This window comes from Rhamphochromis longiceps, linkage group LG18 (assembly GCF_057381845.1).
Source record: "Rhamphochromis longiceps isolate RC_006_pf linkage group LG18, R_longiceps_female_GT1.1, whole genome shotgun sequence".
Lineage (NCBI taxonomy): Eukaryota > Metazoa > Chordata > Actinopteri > Cichliformes > Cichlidae > Rhamphochromis > Rhamphochromis longiceps.
In genome coordinates this window covers 11,937,343-11,958,323 of record NC_140574.1, presented here as the reverse complement: position 1 = coordinate 11,958,323, position 20,981 = coordinate 11,937,343, and the positions used below count along the sequence as shown (strand labels likewise).

The following is a 20,981-nucleotide window of genomic DNA, read 5'->3' as shown; positions in this document are numbered from 1 at the left end:
CAGATGCAGGTCGATGTGTAGAAATAACTCCGTTGTTTGGTGGTGGCTATGGCGGGGCTTCCACAGAGGCAGCAGGTGGATGAGGGAAGGGGAGGCAGAAGGAGAGCCCCGAGGCAGCCGCCAGTCCGAGTGTCAGGTGAACTGAACTTCAGGTAAGAAGTTATGACCTGCAGTCTATCTGGGTCAGATATGAACTAAGTTTAGGTGGAGTTTATTTTCGTTGTGCTGACTTTTTACTGTCAGTTGCAATAACTCATACTGCGTTCTAGCCAGCTTGGAGTTTTTATACAGCTGTTCGGTTGCTATGATGTTACTGATAGTGAACTTTATTTTATTCATAAGGTTAGTTAGTAGAGTTGCCAACGGCTCCTTAAAAATGGAATGGTCCCTCAATCAGAGAAAATATTACACGTTTCGTATTGAGCTGAGAAGAGACGCAGTTTGTCCCGAACTTCAGCTAGAATGGAAAAAGACACAAAGCTGGATTTATTCTGTCTTTACGCTGCACAGCTGCCTCTTCTCTCATCCTCCCTCTCCTGTTGCTACTTCAATCATGAAACTGATCGATGATCAGCTGATCGGCTTTTCTCTCTTGTTTGTTTATCGCCCACTTTGCGCCAGAAAGACGAAACCAGCAGATGTCGCGCTAAACAACAGCAGCACGTTTAAGCTTGATCGGCTGTTGTTAGAATTTATTTAATATTAATTTCTAGTATCAGCTGATGTTTGCTGGAGCCACAGCTGTAAAGCTGCTGGTCATGATGTCGGTTTGGATATCTGGTGAGAGGGAAACGTGAAGACCACCCACCAGGATCCTTTTTTATGTAGCTGACAGCTGGTAACTGTGCAGGGGCGGGTCTAGCAAAGTTTTGCCAGGGGGCCAGGTAGGGCATTAACAGGGAAAGGGGGCACAAAGAAATACTTTTCTTTCCTATTCTCATTTAAAATATCTAGCTTTTATTAAATAATTATCTAAATCTTACAACCAAAGTTTTTATCTGATGTAAAATGTATAGAAATCATACATATACCAAAAAGACTGTACATCACTGTCACAACAGGGTTTGTTTTCATTCAAAGGCTTTATGGCTTTAATACCTGGTGGGTCGGTCTGTAGTCAAAATGCCCGATTTTCTGTCCCAGTCCAGCCCTGCAGGTTATACTGGCAGTGTCACCATGCCAGCTGAATGTATTTCATCATCAGCCAGTGTTGTTCTTTATCAATATTACCAAAGTTTACCATAAGGCAGCATAGAAAGTATTTACTTGCTTTCAGGTTTTATTCAAATGTTAGTCTTTTCAGTTGTTTCTCCACTTTTTTCCTGTTTCAAAATCAAACACCAGTTTGTGAGAAGATTATCTTCTTTTTTTAACAGGCAGAGAAAGTTTTGCATTGGAATGGCTAATTTGTCAATTGTTTGCTACAAATGTTCGTATTTTAATATTCAAAAATGTTTTTGCCCAAAACATATGTGCAGTATATGTCAGTAAAAATACTATGCAAATATTGCTGTCCTTGAATGCTGAGTAAACACTGACAAAGCACTGATTGTATCTCTTGTACTTTATCAACGCAGTATCTAAAAACTTTGCACCGTAGTGGTTAAAATCTCATTCTAATAAGAGTTAAAAGTGCATTTGGTTATTAGGTTTATAGGATTATTGAATTATGGTTAAGGGTTGGTAGAATTTTTTTTTAAAACATTATCTGCCAATTAAATCTGCCACCCTTCTCCAAATCTGTGCCCCTACCTGGCCCCCCCAACAAAAATTTTCTAGACACGCCACTGATCACACTAGTAGAAGTGTTGGGAGACCAGTGGAAAGCAGTCATAAATTTGATCCATAATCATTTTCTTAGTGCCTGCCTCAACTTTCAGGCCTTCGGGGAAGTGATCACTCTAACCAAACAGCCCATTCATATTTGGGAGCTGGCTGGGGACAAACCTTTCATAAAAGCCCTGTCCATCATTAATAACAAACAATAATCTAAAGTCTCTTTTCCAGTTGAACGTGAAGTGACATGTACAGTATTTAGTTTCTACCAGTAAACCCCACCATACTTCACTGCTTTCATATAGCCCAGTTTAGGTGAAATGAAAGACTTAGACAAAGGTCAGGACCTTCCATCGGATTTCCTGTGGTGGTTATTTAACAACAAAAACAGTGCCTTATGAAGATCAATACCTTCTGTGGTCATTCAAGACCAAGGCTACAGCGCTATGCCGGGGGGGAAGCTATTAAAAAACAATAAACCCTCTCAACTTGATCCTTTACCTGTGATCATAGGGGCAAGTAGTCAGCAGAGGATTTGGGGGAAAAAAAAAACCCTGAGTTTTGGACTAAAATGAGATATTGATCAAATGAAAAATGTGGCCAAACAAATTAACTGGTGCCACAAAAATATAATTGAAGTAATAATGGCACCACTTCTAACCAAAATGTTTCATGGTGATGATATGATTCGACTACAATATCAATTCCACTGCATGTTTGAAATACTAAAAACACATTTTTGCTAAAGCAGCATGTTTTTTTTTAAATTTTTTTTAAATATCACCTTATTTTAGTAGACAAGAAGATTTATTTCACATTTAACAGACAGAAAGCATTTAGACAAAACTAATTGTCAAATTAGAAGAATTATAGTAGCCAACATGTTTGCACGGTCCTTATGGTCACGTGAAAAGCAAAGTTTTCCAAGGACTCTATGCAGATTTGTGAAAAACATTCTTACTTTCAGGAATTAAGTTGCCAGGTCTCTCTTGGAAATGAGATTTGTATCTGAATGAGATTTTTTACCTGGATAAATAAGTATTTAAAAAATAGCAGCCAGGTTCTCCTAAACAGTGCGGCTAATAAATTAATTATCAATAAGTGGGAGCACTTCTATAAAAGAGGTCTCTGCACACAGGATGATTGCAGACACACAGTGATGCCAGTGGTTTCACAGTCAGATGATTGTAACTGACTGATTGTTACAAAAAGACAGTGAACATTAACAGTGCAAGCAAGTAGTACTGTTAGACCTGCAGGTCAAAATAATTTGAAAGCTGAGTTCATATTTTTCCTTCAAACAGAATAATTTAGGTGGAAACCAACTTTTATTTGCTTGTAACTGTTTAGTTATCCATTTTAAAAAGCCCTAAATTAGCTAGCTTAATTTTCTGTGGCTTTTGAAAATACTCAGACCTATCAACCACTCTGCAATACTTTCTGAAAACCTGACAGTTTTGTAGATGGAAAAAACAGTAAAAAAAAATAATGCAGACTGCGAGTCAGGGCTGATTTTAACTGCATGAAGTCCAAGAAACTCTCTGCAGACAGAGGTTTTGATAGTTTGCTCGTCTAGAGCATTCAGCTGATGGTTGAAGAAAGAAAAAGAAAAGAATCAAAATGTTGCAATGACAAAGTCAAAGTCCAGACCTCAACTTGATTGAAATGTGGTGGTAGAGAATAAAAAAAGCTGTCCTTAAACAAAGTCCACAAATCACAATGAACTAAAGACATGTTGTAAAATAACTCCACAATGATGTAAGAGACCGAAAAACTCATACAGAAAATAATTACTTCAACTTATCACTGCTAAGAGTGTTTCTATAAACCATTGTCTCATGGGGTAGTATACTTTGTGTTTGTTTTTTTTTTTTTGTTTTTTTTTTTTTTTTGTTTTTTTTTTTTACAGAACTGCATAGAGTCATGTGAAAATTTTCTTCTTCATGCAGATCTACAAATCCATATTATCACTATAATTTCTCATTAAATCTTTATCTTGCATAGTACATATAGGTTCATGTTATAGATTGATGACCTTCCTATGTATCTCACACCCACTGACATTACAGAACATACAACACTGCAAGAGCGTCTAATGGGTCATCATTCATTGGCATTGCTGACATCTCTGTTACCCTCATGGCTGCTGTGTAACGGAGCACAGTTTCTATTGATGCTAGATGATCCGTCCGGGGGCACTGCCTTAGTGAAAGAGTGAAAGGAGGCCTGAACAGCAAATGATGTCCTAATCTCTGGAGCCTATACTGTACAGCCATTTATGAGGGAGACCCACATTTTACACACACACACACACACACACACACACACACACACACACACACACACACACACACACACACACACACACACACACATATACACACATAATGTGTGAGGCAGATGCTTAAATGAGTGACATATGGCCTGTGAGATAGACAAAGTGCAACCTCCTGTTGAGGTGCCGTTTGACAGAGGATGTGGCTCGGAAGATAAATTCTGTGGCCAGTGACAGCCACTGCTGAAGAACGGATAGAGGCAATCCAACCAATCAGTTTAGCTGACAGATTTCTGGACCTGAAGCACAGATTACATATTGAACTCAGCATAGTTTTGCACTCCAGTCATCTTCTTTAAGGCGTGCTTATTATTTCAGACTGTTTTCAGACTGAACATTAACATGTTTTGGCTGGTTTACTTTGTCTGTCTATTGCTTGGAGACATATCACTTTGCATAGTAAATGTGTATTAAGTGAATTAGACTTCACTTTTTTCATGGTGATGTCTCATTTAAATTTACACACTACCCTGTGATAAATGTGTTCAATTTTAGGTGCAAAAAGAGGCTCAGAGGATATGAAGAGAGATGCAATTTGTGCACTTAAGTTTACCTTGACTAAGAAAAACAAAAGGAAGACATAATGATGACATTTATAAAGTCATATTTTTCAAGTTATTACTAAGAGTCAGACTAAATCAAACAACTTCTTTGGGTTTTCATATGGAGTGTTAACCCACATTAGCACCTACATATACAAAATAATACATGTCTACAATGATACTCTGTATGCATGCTTATACAAATGGAGTAGAGAACAAATTTATACAAAAAAGGAGAGAAACCACATTTTCAGTTCTAGCTAAAACTGACAACTTGATAACAATGATTCAGTAAGCATTTATGTTAAAAAACAAAAATGCAATTTCATCAGATTCAATGCAACAAAAATAAGCATATAAATGCAGCAAGCATTTTTTTCTTGCAGTGTGGGTGGCCAAAGTAAATGTGACAACCAGAAGCACTATTTGCATGATAAAATCTGAGGGGGTAAGGGAAAAAACAAGAGTTTATCTAGATTATCTAAACCGCATTATTTGGAGGTTTATAGAAAATAGCAGTGGACTTAAAATGGAAAAGTTTAAATTAGCAAGATTTTGAATAATTTTAATAGAGGTTGATAATTATTTTGATAATATAATATTATGATAATTTTCCACTCACCCACACTTTTTCTTCCCCGGTAAATCTGACTAACCTGTGGGCTTCCTGAAATACACAACAACATGACTTCTTGGTACTTTGGAGATTGTTGTAGTATAATTCTGTGGTTTCCATTCTTATTCATGAAATCTGCAACTACAATTTTTAAGATGCTTCAGTATTTGTTTATATGTACAAATTGAAGTAAAAGTGCAATATGAACCCTATGGTAATATTAATCTGTGACCTGCGTGTGTCTCGCTAGTTTGTGCTGAGACTTCAGTAACTTATTTGACTCAGCACCTCTGTGGCAGCAAAATCTCTCCCATTGGACCTGAGGTGTTGCTGGATTAATCAGCCCATCATCCTGCTCGGCCTTGCACCTCCTGACTTGCTGCATGACACCTGCAGACCTGTCGCTGGCCCAAACCCCCTTTATCACACAATCGGATGCCCATCCTCATTCATGGGGTGCACCAGAGGAGGAGAAACCCTGACAAATGACAGTTTGAAGATGTAACTCGGCTGCGATTCAGTGTTCAGGTAGTTGATCCAAGAAAACCAAAATGGCGATAATTTGAGCTGAAGCGCCACTCGACAAAATCAGAAGATGCCCATCAGATGTGACAATAAATTCTCAACTCTCAGGAAAACTCTCTTTTGAACTGAACTCATACTGTTCCTGGCTTTAAGTGAGGATGATACATTTGTAATGATGCACAGGCGACAGGCCAAAACGATGATATCCAGGAATGCACATGTGTATAGTGAGCACAGAGGCTGGGTGTTGATCTTTTCAGGGCTTGGTATAAATTGGACAGAAAAGACAGCTGAGATGAGCCATGGTGAGATATTGGTAGAGTCAGAGCTTTGGCAGAAACTCAATAGAGCTTTAATGACCTGCAGTCAGGGCCAGCAGTGGTTCACAACAGAGCCAGACTTTTCATTCTTCTGACCTTCAGAGGAATGAAGGACATCCGACCTCTGTGTGTGTGTGTGTGTGTGTGTGTGTGTGTGTGTGTGTGGGGGCGGGCTGGCTGGCTATCATATCATTTCTGAGGTTGGTGGGATATGGGTGTTACTGACCTGACGACACATAAGTTAAATTATATATAAAACATGTACATTTAATACACAAGACAATAGGATAGTTTAAACTAAATATTTTTAACAGTAAAATTATACTTATTATAAATTGCAGGAGCTTTACAGAGGAGATAAAAAAAAAAGTTAATATAACCATTACTTAACCTCAGAGATGTGAAGTAATGAAGTACAAATACTTTGTTACTGTACTTACATAGAATTTTCAGGTATCTGTACTTTACTTGAGTATTTATTTTTCTAGCAACTTTTTACTTTCTACTCCTTACATTGCATCTGGCTAGCACTACAGAAGATACGGAAATGTGAAGGGAGGAGGATTTTTGTCAGGTAATTTTAAGGAAGCTGTAGGAAGACAGACAGGACAGGAGAGGAAGAAAAAAGGTTAGATTTAAAGGTAAGGCCTGCTCAGTAACACTCGATAAACTGCAAATTTAAAGCTTATATCTGATGTCATAATTTTAATCACATATTGGTTTTGTATAGGATGTGTTTTGATAAATTATGTATTTTCATATTGTGAAACCTCCTGCAAAACAAACTAAGTATACTATGTCTGTGTTATTCAAATGTTGCATGAACATACTGGATAGTTTCGTGCAGGATAAGCAGGTTAGCTTGCAGTAGAATTCACAGTGGCTGTGGTGCTCGTGGTCAGATTTAGGTTTACATCAAGTGTAGCAGAGATCATTTTGCATTAAGCTGATTAATTCAAATTAACTGACTGAATTCCAACTTTATACTGTGAGTATAAACAGTATAGTGTCAGTGAAAGGGATGGACATTAGGCATGATAACTGCTCAAACTGTGTACATCTTGCTTGATTCTGATGTGTAAATCCACAATCAGCAGCACATCAGCTGATTATATCCTGCAGACTAAGAAAATCTACTGAAGCTCACAACAGAAATTACTGTGATTTTTTTTTTTTTCCCCTGTGCTGAGCCACTGCACAGATATTAGGGTTCCCCCACCTTCTGAATCTCACTTTAACCCTTAACTGCATAGAAAGCAAAGAAAGAATGCCTGTATGAATGGGTGTAAATGGATGAATGAAGCAAGTTGTATAAAGCACTTTGAGTGCTCGGATAGAGTAGCACAGCACTATATAAGAACCAGTCCATTTACCAGTTACAAAAAGGTAGGAACTCAAGATGCTACATAAAGATGGCAGAAAAATATTAAATCTAACGAAGGAAAAAAAAATAACGCAGGGGAAAAAAACCCTCAAGGACACAAGGTTGGAAAAACAGACTGATATACAAAACCGAACATGGAAAACAAAAAATCTGAGAAAGAGGCTATATAAAGGTCTTATATATAGATCTTAGGCTATATATGCATTCTCAGGGGAAACTGACAATGTCACACAAGTGAAAACAATTAGGGCAGACATTACAAAAGGCAAGAAAACAAAGATAAGAACAAAAGACACCAAAGACACAAGATATAAAATATTTTCAAAATAAAACAGGAAATTAAGATTAGCCAGTCCTTAAACTCATGACAAAAAATTTAGCCCCATGACAAATGTAATAGCAAGAGTTTTTATACCCGTCAAAGATAATAAATAAGACATATACTCAATGGTTATTTGAGAAAACTGTGCAAATACACCAGTATGTTCCTCTGAGTGTCACGCATGACACCGCATACTGCAGATAAAATCTTATGCATGAGATAGTTATGCAAACAACATATCGGAGGGTGTTGTAATGTGTTATTGGTGCAGACGTTTGATCAAAACGAAAACACAAACTTCTCCCGGCGCTCGTGTTTCAATTTGCCACATGCCAAACACTCCGCCCTTTGGAACACAGCTCTTGCCAAAGGAGTCCCTTTGAGGGTTGCAGCACAGCCAGTCTGGCCTTTTAAAGTACACTGCTTGGCAAATCAAGCGCACCACGATCCAGTGCCCCAGTCTTGATTGGGATTCACAGGGTGTCAACAGACTAGGAGAAACGCACTCCACATTAATTAACACCTGGCCTCATTATCTATCCCATGTGGCAGAGTTCCAGTGGGGTATATTTAACACTGCCTTATTATCATGGGGGATGTTGGAGGTGAGCACTTGATTCTGTGTATGAAATTTGTGCATTTATATATGGAGAAGTGAATTAATGTGTTTTGTACTTGTGTATTTGTGTGGCTGATTTTGCTTGTATATGTGGATATGTGGATGTGTATGTTTATACACCCATGTGTATCTGTGTATTGCTGTGTGTGCTTTGTAGGTATCTGCTTTGTGTGGGATATATCCTCTCTTGTGTCAGAATTCAATAAAAAGCTTTAGCAATGCTATAAAGAGTGGATGTTTCAGTGATTAATAGAAGATGTTTAATTCTCTTTGGTAGATTTCTATCTCTTTGCCTACTTATATGGCACAATTTATATTTCTCTTGTCAAGACCTGTCAGACAGAACACTTAATGCAGTCAGATATTTCTGTGTAAAAAAAACACCACTCAAATTTAAAAGGTTTTGATTCTGTATAAAGTAAGCAAGCGTGCAAAAGTAAATTGGACAGGCTGGACAGACTAACATAATTTTAAATAGCGGACATCATGGACATCACCAAATATTGAGTTTCTTCCCTTGAGATGCTTCTCCGGGTTTTTACTGCAACCATCTTCAGTTTCCGCTTGTTTATGAGTGCCTATCTTCATTTTTGTGTTCAGCACTAAAAACAGACTCTGCTGGGTTAAGATCAAACTATCCAATTTCTTTGCCTTGAAAAACTTATTTTTCTTTGGCAGTTTATTCTGGGTCATTATCCACTTGCACTGTGAAGTAATCAGTGATCAGTTCTACACCATCTGGCTGAATCTGAACAGACTGTATAGCCCTGTACTCTTCAAAAATCATTCTCCTATTTATATTAGCACTCACATAATAAATAAATAGTAGTAGTTTCACTGGCAGCCATACAGATCCATGATCTAACACTGTCTCCATTATGTTTGATGCTATTCTTCAGACTATGAGCTGTTTCTTTCCCTATCCATACTTTTGCCATCATTCTTGTGAAAGTACAAAGGAGTATTAGGGGCACATTAAAAAAAATACTATCAATCATTTTGAGATAAAAGTTGAGATAGTGTTTACAATTGTTGTTTCAAGACAAACTGCCATAGATGCTATACCCTCTAAGTTAGTGAAATCATACTTCAGAATCAGCTTTAGTAACAAGGAAGGAAATAATTTTTCTTTTGTCACATAAACATATTGTGGTGATGAGTATAAGGATGCTGAAAAGCTGGTGCAGAAATCTGCGGCTGCGGCGGCTCAGTCAGAAAAACCACACAAACTTGGAAGAGTGGATTTGTACAAAATTAAATTTCTGTTCATGGCTAGATGCAAGGATGGTTACACCCTTGCACAATAAAGAGGAAGTATGTTTTATCACAAGACGGCTGATCAGTTTGTTCCACTATCTCTACTACACAAGGCTTTTTTGTAAAGGGTATAGCAAATATGGCAGTTTGTCTTTCTCAAAATATTATTTCAACTTTTTCCTCAAAATACAATTTTGACTATTTTCAAAATGATCAACAATACTGTTTTTTTTTTTTTTTTTTTTTTTTTTTTTTTTTTTTTTTTATATGGCCTTATTCTATGTCATAAAGCTTGCATTCATATGTTCAAAGAATCATTTTCCACAACTGGGCACTGCCTTTAAGAGCTTTTTATAGAGTTTAAGCAGTGGTTTACACCTTTTCTAAACTGTCTGTATTTCTATTGCTGGAGGTGTCTGTCCATTGTAGATGTCATCAATGATACATCTGCCTCCTCAGGACTATTTTTGACTTGGCTAGACACTGAGATGTGGTTTCTCTTAATCAAGGGAAAAACTCTGTGATCATCCACTCGAGATGTCTTCTGTGATCTTTCAGGCTTGTTGGTGTTGTTGAGCAGGCCTGTAGATTCACTTTCTTTGAGGGTGGACCAGATTGCTACTCTAACCACTATTAGCAAGTTTTTGTCATCTTTCTGATAGATTTATTTTTTTCTTCATTTTAATAATGGACCTCTTTCAAATGCACCAGCAGCTCTTTGGACCTCATATTGAGATTTCCAATAGGCAGCTACCAAATGTAAGTTCATGAGAAAGAATCAGCTCCAGATTTTTTATCTGCTTAATTTGTCATGAAAGAAAGAAAGAAGAAAACAGCCCTCACTTGCCATAAACCTGCTCAAAAGTCCAGTTATTTTTAAGCGTCTAAAAATGGAGAACAATTTACAAAATTGCCTGTATTTCTTACATAATTAGTGCAGTATTTTTAAATCAGTTGAATTAAAGCTAAAAGTCACTAGATTAGTCCAACCTCGTTTTGACTATTCAATTTAAAATGCACTTTGGTGTTGTACAGAGGCAGAATTACAAAAAAAATCATTGTCCAAATACTTTGACAGTATTTTTGGAAGAGTTGTTTTCTGTACCTATAGTAAGAACCCAGCAAGACGTGAAAAACCACAGAATTACATTTTGAGCGTTTGTCTTATGTGACTGCATTATACTTTTTAGCACATATACTCTTTGTTTGCCAGTTTAGTCACAGATATCTTGCACATCTTGTGTTTATGTCTTATACACAAATATTAAGTATGAAACTTGCTTATAATAGAAGCCCACCTCAAGTTTCCATAGCAATGCAAAACAGTAGGTTGTGTTTACATTTGGAGATTGGAAGTGATTTATTTACACCTTCTAGCAAACTTTTATTTGCATGAATTATTTTTTTTCCATTTTGGCTAAATGCCATTTTGTTTTTACATGATACAAAGTCTTACTTGCATGCCTGTGTCAGTGAAATCAGTATTTACCTGTCCAGACATGAGCAATCATATCAGGGTTCAGAATAGTGGTCCACAAACTTAAGGTCACAATGACCTTGATATTAGATCTAAATCTAATCAGTTAATCCAAAAGTGCAAGTAAATGACTCCAAACAGTCCTAAAGAGATCATATAAACCATTGTTTCAGGCATAATTCTGAACTAATACCAGCTATAGAGTATAATCTGTAACACCTTCTTATCTACCTCTTGCCATTAAATGCATGTTCAAATGTTTTCAGCCCTGGAAGTTCATGTTCACCAAAGTCAAACTTATTAATACCAAGTAATTTGACCTCATAAACAAATTATTCCACTGGAATTAACATATTTTTCACTCTGTAGTCCAGGTAAACTTGCTTCTGCTGAGTAAAGAGGCTTGTGTCCTGTTTAACATTTGCCACATAAAACCCACAAAATGGCAACTGTTTGCATCAGTGCACTCACTTTCAGTCCTATTTGGCCCTACAGTTTGCAAGTATTTTGAAACTAAATTAGAATTAAAGTGTAATCCAATTCTTGCCTCAGAATGCTGACAGGCTAAGTATACATTGATAAGCTGCCGTGAAATCAATATTTTATTGATTTGACTCATTTGTTTCATATAAGCAGCTTGGAATCAGATAGAAATCGATCACTGGTTCTAGGTGCACTCTAATTGAGAAGAAAATCAAAAGACACCTACTCAGTCCTTAGCTGTTCACAATGGGATGCAGGGGCCATCTCTAAGAAATTGGTAGAAACTGGGATGAAATTGAAAGAGTGAAAGCAAGAATGAGGCGAGTGTGAGAGTGAAATTGCTGCATTGTTCATCAGTGTGTTAGCTCATAGTGTGTCAACTCAACCTCCATCTTTTCAGTCTGCATAGTTATTAGAGGCTTTTATTAATTTGAAATGCCAAAGTAAGGAATAAAACATTACTGAAATGTCACCATTTCACTGAGCATGATAAAATCGCACCAGCCACTTTTGGAAACGAACACTCTTCCCCTCTGTACTTTACATCTCTACCTCTCACTTCCTCCCTCTCTTTACAGCACAGTCTCTTTCATTCTTTCTCAGCGATCAATATGGCCTGACAACATGATGGCTGGGTTTCCTAAGGGGAGGTGGGTTGCAACAGTTGCCTGTCATCTCCTAACCATTTCTGTCTTTCAAGTCTGACCCCTATTACTCAGTGCATGATTCTTTAAAAAAAAATACAAAAACATAAAACAATGCTCTGTAAGGGCTGACCTTTTCAAATTTCATTTTTCTCATTTGGACTTGTTTGAGATTTTAAAGGCAACATATGGTAAGTCTGATGCAATATAAATATTATCACCTTAACAGAACAGTGCAGAATTGTTTTGGTCATGTTTGTGGATAATTTGAAGCTACAATTGATAAGCTGTTTGCCTGCTTAGCTTAAAGACTTGAAAATGGAAAGTTAATTTGCTTCATTAAATATAAAAAATAACAAATAGGATAACTTTTTAAGGAAGATGTATATTTTCACCTTATGATACTGTAACAGTAAAGCAGTAAAATGTAGAATCTATAGTCTGTAACTCAACTTTTTGAACATTTAGCTCCAAATGAAGGTGGTGCCAATATCCAGATGCGGCCTCATGTAATTCTTGGACATTCTTGCCAGCCACAAAAAAAAAAAATCACATTATACAAACCCAAGTTAAACTTTTAATCTCTTCCTCCAGGGACCATTTCTCGTATCCGGGCACTGATTTAATTAAAAAAAAAATATTATACATCTTTATATACAAGCTATATCTCTCTATATATCTATAGATTGATATTCTGGGCATCTCTGCTCAAGCTTGAGACCCGAACCCAGATAAGTGATAGAAAATGGAAGCATTCATGAATAATTTTCTAATATTAAAATTTGTTTGATGATCGAAAAGATTTTTGACAAATATGCAAAAACCAAAACAAAGCAAAGCAATCGGTAAGGGGGAAACACTTTTTCCACAGTGCTGTAGATAGACTGTGCTTGTTTCAGTGCGTGTGCTCAATCTCTCTGATTAATTTCCTTGTATGAATTAACACTGCCTCTCATCTATTAATCAGCTCAATAATCATTGATCATTCTGATCAACCTAAATCCTCCATATCCAGCACAGTAGACATTTGACAAGAATGCCTTTCTGGAAATTCAACAAAATGTTTTTTTTTTCTGGAAATTGGCAAAAGAGCACTAACATTATTTTCCAAAAACATTTGAATAAAAAAATTCAAACACTTTAATACTTTACATTACTTTGCATTTTATTGTATTAAAACATTTGCTGTTTTTTTAACACTAATAACTGGTAACCTGTTAAACATCTCACCAACAAAGACTTCTGTGTTTACTGCTTTGAAAGCATTCCTCCCCTGTGAGAGAACTTCTTGATTGCTTGAAACCCTTTATTCTAGGCAAAATTATAGGCAATGTCTTGAGGGATTGGAAGTCCTTCACACACACATGCACTTCACATCTTAGAAAAAAAAAATCTTTCACAGATGGATGAACCAAGTGGAGTTTTTTCTGGGGGCACCAATAGAAAGCCATGCTGCCAAGTAGGTTTTGAGTAATTCAATTACTATATCTTAATAAGAATTTAGTTCAGCTTGTCAAGCATGAAGGATGCTGAATAGATATACAAGCACTGAAGGCCGAGAAAGCACAAAGAATGCAGCTTAATAGTGAAAGAATATCTTTTTATTTTTTAAATTGCAGCAGACAGTGTCCAGTCACCTTTATGTCTTTACTGAAAAGCTACAGGAGGCAAGGTGTGCAAAGCAAAACATGCTCACATGGAAGTCACTGCAACAATATCTTCACTGGGAAAGCACTTCATTAACAGCTCTGAATTATAACTTCTCTTGAAGAGTTAAGCTGGCTCACTGGTAGTGACAGGCAACCATGCCCAGTGAAATGACAAATTATTTCTTAAGTGCTCATTTACTCATGTTTGTATTATGTCTTTGCCAGTAGAGTGCCACGAATGTGCTAGCACAGTTACAGACCACACACAGCCCACTTTGATCTTAGGAGGCCCGGACACATGACACTCCCCTTTCTGTGTAAAGTCACATATTTTACTTTTTCCACCTGTTAAGGAAAAAGCTGCTGTGACAAAGAAAGAAATCGGTCAGCATGACTCTTTGGACTTAAATTGTAAGAAATAAATGTATAAAATTACAGTAGTAGTTCTGGTAGCTCATTGTCCAGATTGTCCATTTTTTGTGGTTGTTGTTGTTTTTTTTAACTTTAGTCATAAAAAAACCAGAGATTTCTATAGTAAAAAGCAAAAAAACAGAAACAAAGTCATAGAGGTTTTATTAGAGATATAGTTCAGCATTTTGCATAAATTGTGAAAGCTGAAATGTCTGGTGCTGTAGGCTTTCTTGTCAGATGGCATTTTTTGGGGAAAAAAAACCAGCGGTTGACAACACTGTACACAACGGCAGACCGGTGCGTAATAAGCAAGCAAATAAGACAGAAAATAAAGATTTTTGGTGGGAAACTAGTCTTGAAGCACACTGAGGTAGAGCTGTGAAGGAAGTGTGATTTGATTGTGGTGGAAGCAAGACAGCTAAAGTAAGTGGGGATTCATCACAATGTTTTTCAAATATGAAGTGTAGTTTACTGGTCTTCTTTTGCTGCTGGTTCAGTGATTTTCGGTTGGAGAGTGACCAAATCTGGAGTTTGAGAAGCTGTCAAATGTTGGCTTTTCATGCCCGATGGGCATGTCCTGTATGTGGGATCCGGGCTTTGTGTTTACATCTTTTGGCAGAATCTGTTTACCTGCTCTTTAATTGTTTGCTGTTTTAGCTTTTTGGTGGTCATTGAAATGGTTTTATAAACTTTTAGCTGAGATTCTGACCTTTCTGTCGATACCACACATTATCACATTACTATATTTAAATAACAGATCTGGCAGTACATCACGTTAAACTAGCTGTTCTCCTTCTTGTCCCTGGTACCAGGGCTCACTGAGTTTCAAATAACTGAAATGCATTGTGGTTTCATACATGCTGCTTTACGGCCAATGAGCACTTTTAGGCAGCGTACACTAAACTTATTTTAAGACAATCGTGCACAAGCTCTCGTGGGCCACATAAAATGACTTGGTGGGCAACATTTGGCCCACAGGCCTTGAGTTTGACACGTGCTAGCATTTGCATGTGTAGCGAACTAACTGTATGTGGCTAAACTATGGGAAAAAAGATGTGTCATAGATGATGTAAGTGGATTTCCTTTGAATCATTTTGAGATACATATTCCTACTACAGTCTTGTGAAAAAGAAACTTTGCACAGGACTGTGCGTTTGTGTGAAAAACTAAGTACACCCCATGTCTCAGTAGCTTTCTGCTTTTAGCAGCAACAACTCAAAGAAATCATTTTCTATATAACTTTATAAGACTCACAATGCTGTGTATGAATTTTGGCCCGTTCTTCTTGACAATGTGGCTTCAGTTGACTGGGCTATTGCAACACTTGATTCTTTTCTTTTTTGTTGATGTGCTTGCCGTCATTGTCCTATTACATGACACAATTTCTTTCTGGCTTTAGGTGTCAAACAGATGGCCTCACATTTGAGTCTAGAATACTTTGGTATACAGATGAGTTCATCTCTACTTGTGCATCTGTCATTGTACCATGAAGTTCAAAGTGCATGGAAAACAACAACTTCTGTATCCAAATTACTTTGTGCTGAAAATCATCACAATGGATGCAGGGCGGGTCTCAGACTACAAGCACGCAGCTTCCAAACCCAAAGGCAGCACATGATGTCAGGTATGTGACCAGAAGCATGCTTGTTTACAGGGTTTTATTCTGAGAATTTTCCCACATTTTTGTCACGCCAACACAACCCTCCCTTAACCATCCCACCCTACTTGCCAGATTTGTCTCTGTCTTTTGACTTTGTCCTTTTTCTCAAAGTAAATTAAAGCAATACATTACAAATGCACTAGAAAGCATACATACCTTCTCCATGAACCAACTCTGAAGGGGGGATCGGGCAGATTTAAATTATGGATAATGTTTGGTTATCGTTGACAGAATCGTGGAACTTTGTGTCACTACTCATAATGAAATGTTTTGACGTTGAAACAGAGAATGATGAGGTACTGAGATGTATTCAGCTCACGATAATCTCTCTTACATGAAGTTTGTGGGAGTGTTTTTTATTGAATTATTCTATTTGCTAAATGTTTCCAGTATAGGTTTAATAACTTTCTCTGTGGAAAATGAAAACCCAGCTATCCAAATTAAACATGCTCCAATGAAAAGATTGGGGTCACAAATAATATTTACCTTACTTTGGCAAGAAAGCAATTTGATGAATAGCAATTACAGAGCCTTTGAGTCAGCAAAGTGAATACACTTTGATAATGGATCAAGAGTTATGCAGATAAATTACAAAAAAACCCACAAAAAAGGGTAACACATGCTGACATATGTAGCAAAAATGTAAGGCTTAGGATTTGCAGAGATATATAAAAAGAAAAATCTGTGAAACAGCTGGCCAATGTTATAACAATAGAAGTTTAAATACATTTTGGTAATTCAGCTGAAAAATCCTGCATTTCCTTACTTGCATGTGCTTGACCCCAGCTGTGTTAAGTGGAAATGTATGTCACATTTTCACTTGATTTTAAAAGCAGTTGGCAAACATAATGTCAAGAAACATCACGGTCTGACAATCTGCCGTGCCAACCAGCTTGGTTCCATCACATGCTGGTGAAAGTAGTGGAGTGTAAAACTCACAAATCCACAATAAGAACTGAACCATCTGTTTCACTGAATCAGAATGGTAAGCTTTCCCGTTTTGTAATAGATAATAGATAATCTTAATAGGCATGCACTTTTATATGGATAGCAAATATCATGGGGGTGTAATTTGAGATTATAGCAACACAATTAGTAACATTTTTGCTCAGGAAGCAGTATTTTCATATACACATTAAAATGTCAAAACTGGCTTTTGTGTACTCGACAACAGAATAAAGCAATTACGATATACAGCAATAATACTGTATGTGCTCTAAATCAGAGTGAAAACATGCTTTGAATATTAAGCCAGGAATACTCTGCCTATTTAAGCCACAATGCCCATCATTTTCTTTTATATCTCCATGCATAATTCATCCGTCTTTGTATTTACAACCCTCTAAGATTTAACCTGTCACAGATCCTGGGGCAATAATGCCGACATATCGCTATCTGTCAAGTGCTCACCTCATATGGAGCATCCAACCTCCACATGTTCAAACAAGACATGGATATTATGCATCATCAGCTGACAGAAAACAAGGGAGAAGGAAATTAAAAAGCCAGGAGACAAAAGAAGTGGCAGGCGAGTGAAAGAATAAATGATGACTCTCCTCCTCTCTCGGAGTCAGGGGACATGTTGCATGTCATCTCGGTGTCTTGGTACGCAGTGGTGCGGTGATGATGTGCTGGGCAGGGCCAGTTCAGAACAGAGTCAAGGGCATCGGGGTGACGGCAAGTTAAATGCTCCAACTGTTCCCTGTCTCCAAACAAATACATGGATGAGTGAATTCCCCACCGAGGAGGAGGGGTACAGAGATCAGAGAGGTCCAGTGACAGTTTCTGGCTTGACCTCTGAACTGCTTGGTTAGTTCCAGAACTGGAGATAGACACATAACTCCTGATACCACTACTTAACCTGGTTCTGCACAGACACGTTCATCACTTATTGCTGACCCTCATTTTATCTCAGAAAATTGGACTAGTGAGAGATTACAGCTGATCACAAACTATACAAAATAATAAAATGAATAATGCTGCTTCTTTATTCACTGAAATAACTGGGAGTAGTGTAAAAAAGTGATTTTGGTCAAAACCATAAGAATACAATTACAATGTATTCTCATATTTTATATAATCTAATCTTTTCTGCCTTGCAGTTGGTACTAGATTGATGGTATAGTGTGAGCGTGATTATGTGATGGGGTGTGGTTTGTGGCACAGCTGAAGGGGAGGGGTGGAGCAGTGGGTTCAGGGTGTGGTGGCATAGGAGGCTGACCCACACCGCTGTTCTTCATCACCTGGTCAAGCCTTCCCTGTTTTAGTAAGTTGTAGGGACCTGACGCGAGTGGTGTGTGAAGTGTTGAGTGAAGAAGGTAGCTGGAAAGCTGCTCTAAGAAAAGCACGAAAGATGCTGAAAATAAGGATCACTGGACTTGCACTGATGTGTGCTTCAGGTCTTTTTGTTACAGATTAATCCAAACATCAGTGCAGACTTGACATTGAAGACCTAATGCTTTTTACTTTACCAAGTTTTAGCCCTAATTACAAGCTCTGCACAACCAAATATTTCACCAACTCAGGCCTAAAAACACACATGATATATGCTTTGTTAACAGCTGAGCATTTTGTATTTTGAAACTTGAACTTGACAAGCAAGATGTTTCACTGCAATCTAATAAATGCACACCATGATCTATTGAAAATAACTGGAAGCTGGCAAATAAGGGGGGATATTTACCAAAGTCACAGAGTGAGATGTAGTTTGACTTTCTCATAGAATAGGTCTTCATTGATTCATGAAACCACAGAACTGGCCCCTACATGCCATGAGAAAAAAGCCATTTTGGAGATTCATCTGTCATTGCCCTCACATCCAATGTATGTATCAAAGGTTACGTCCCCTTTTCTCCCCCATAATCTAGTTGTCTTTTTAAAGTCTATTACGCCAATTCTGTGTGCATGTAAGACACAGACTGAAATTTCACAATGACTGCTGTCATTGCCAGCAAAGATAAGTCTGCTGCATTGACTGTCAATAATGTGGCAGTCTCCAAGCAGCTTACTCGGAGCTCTCGTCTCGTCTCTCCTTACTAAGCCTCCAAAGGGGGCCGTGTGGCAAACTGGCAGCCACAACTTCTTTCATCCATTCTGAGAGAGCTGAATAAAGTTCAGAGGAATTACAAGAATATACCCAGTTAGACCCAGAGTAGCTGGCATAAGCACGATTACTGAATCACTCTCAGAAATGTTTACACAATTGCCAACTTGATGTGGTTGAACCAGCATGGCTCAAGATAGCGTAGAGCATGTGGGCAGATGACACCTAACTCAGAGCTCACATTCATTCGTTTAGATTAACTGCCAGATCCCTAGATGTTGTGGAAGCACAGAGTATCTCTCATCTTCTGCCACGTTTCAAATCACCAAACCACTGGGTTCTCTAATCAGAAAGGTACAATCCAGACACTACTACACTATGGCAGCTTCAGAGGGAAATGCTTGACAGGGTGGTCTATTCAGCAAAAGAGAATTTATTTATCCAGTATATCCAGATCCATCTTCCTGATGCTAATTTATGCTTTGTGGAGTAAACATATCCATGCTCATGCACTTGAACTACAAAAAATTAAGTCTATCTATGAAATGCTTGAACATTAAACCTCATTTCTCGCTGCATTTGATCCAATGGTTTGCTACTTTAGTGAATTACTATCAGATCCCCACAAGCCAGCCTAATATGGCTTTTAGAGACAGAAAAAAGGTGTGTAATTGAAAACACTTATTTAGTTTCTCTGTTTTAACAGCTAATTTTCATTAATGCCCAAGTGGTACAATAGTATAATTATCATTTGGCCAGCAACTTTTTAAATACATTTAATTGGATCATTTGTATTAATACAGAATATTACAATTTTATTGTTTCCTTCCTTTCACACAACCTGTACAGTAAAAAATACCAGTGTTGAGTGCTACTGAGTGACAGCGCCATAGCACACCGTAGGAGAACAGGCTTAATACCAACACATTCTGAAGAACCCCTGAAGGTCTGCAGCTAAAAATATAAACAAGGCTAACTCCTTGATGCAGAACACATCTCCTACACCCTGTATATCCTGGAGTCTCATTATTGAATATTGAGTCTCTAATTCAAAAGGTTGTATCTTTGTCATTTTAGCAAAACCACAACACAATTGAATGATTAATGAACCTTTCATATGCATAAAATCTTCTTTGAGCAGCAATCGAAATAGGAAATGGGAATCATAAACACATGGAGAAAGGGATGGGGGCCAAGACATTGAGGATTCTTTGACCATCCACTATGAGGAAAACCAACTCCTGGGAAAAACTGATTAGAGTCGGCTCACAACAACAGGCAACTTAGTGATTGGCTGAAAGAGCTGATTTGCATGCTCCTCTCATCTTCAACAAAGTCTCAGGAAGCACTGGTGGATAAGGTCACTGGTGTCAGTCTGCATGTAAACAGATCAAACACACAACAGGCATTTAAGTGTTTCCAGAAGGAGTCTGTGTTCTTGATGATCTAGATAATCATGACCCCAAATTCATGTCAGAGGTGAAAGGCATTCTAGCCAGAAGCAAGAATAGTTGAGAGTTACCATACAGCTGGAATTTACACTAATGGGACTGTTCTGTCCTACCAATGAGGCAGAAAAGTCTCACAACAGATCAATATGGTTTGTCCTCAGCTAATCTTTTCAATTTATTTCATTTGGTGGCTGAACACAGTCTACTTGTGTCTTTACGCACATGCAATCATCCAGTGAAGGAAAATCCTCGAAGTTTGATTATTTTCAACATGACATTGTTTTCTTAGGCACTTCCTAAGCGAAACAGCAAGTTGTGCTGATGTCATTTGTTTAGCAGTGTAATCTGTTGTAAATAAAGTGTTCCGCATAGAAAAAATGATGTAAAGCATCTCAAGGGGGAACTGAAATTTTGTAGCAAAGTCAGAACCAAATATTATAAAAGTCCTGTGAAACATGTAAATTCCA

At 37.6% G+C, this 20,981-nt stretch overlaps 2 protein-coding genes across 3 annotated transcripts in view; one reads left to right on the top strand and one right to left on the bottom strand.

Annotated features, from left to right (window-relative positions):
- Positions 1-20,981, top strand: part of LOC146647807 (uncharacterized) — a 56,117-nt gene that overhangs the window by 574 nt on the left and 34,562 nt on the right. Inside the window, exon 2 of the mRNA XM_085390080.1 lies at positions 67-152. Coding sequence (XP_085246206.1) covers positions 67-152 — 86 coding nt within the window. The remainder of the gene's footprint in view (positions 1-66; positions 153-20,981) is intronic.
- Positions 1-20,981, bottom strand: part of LOC146647808 (netrin-G1-like) — a 66,395-nt gene that overhangs the window by 37,793 nt on the left and 7,621 nt on the right. The window lies entirely within an intron of this gene.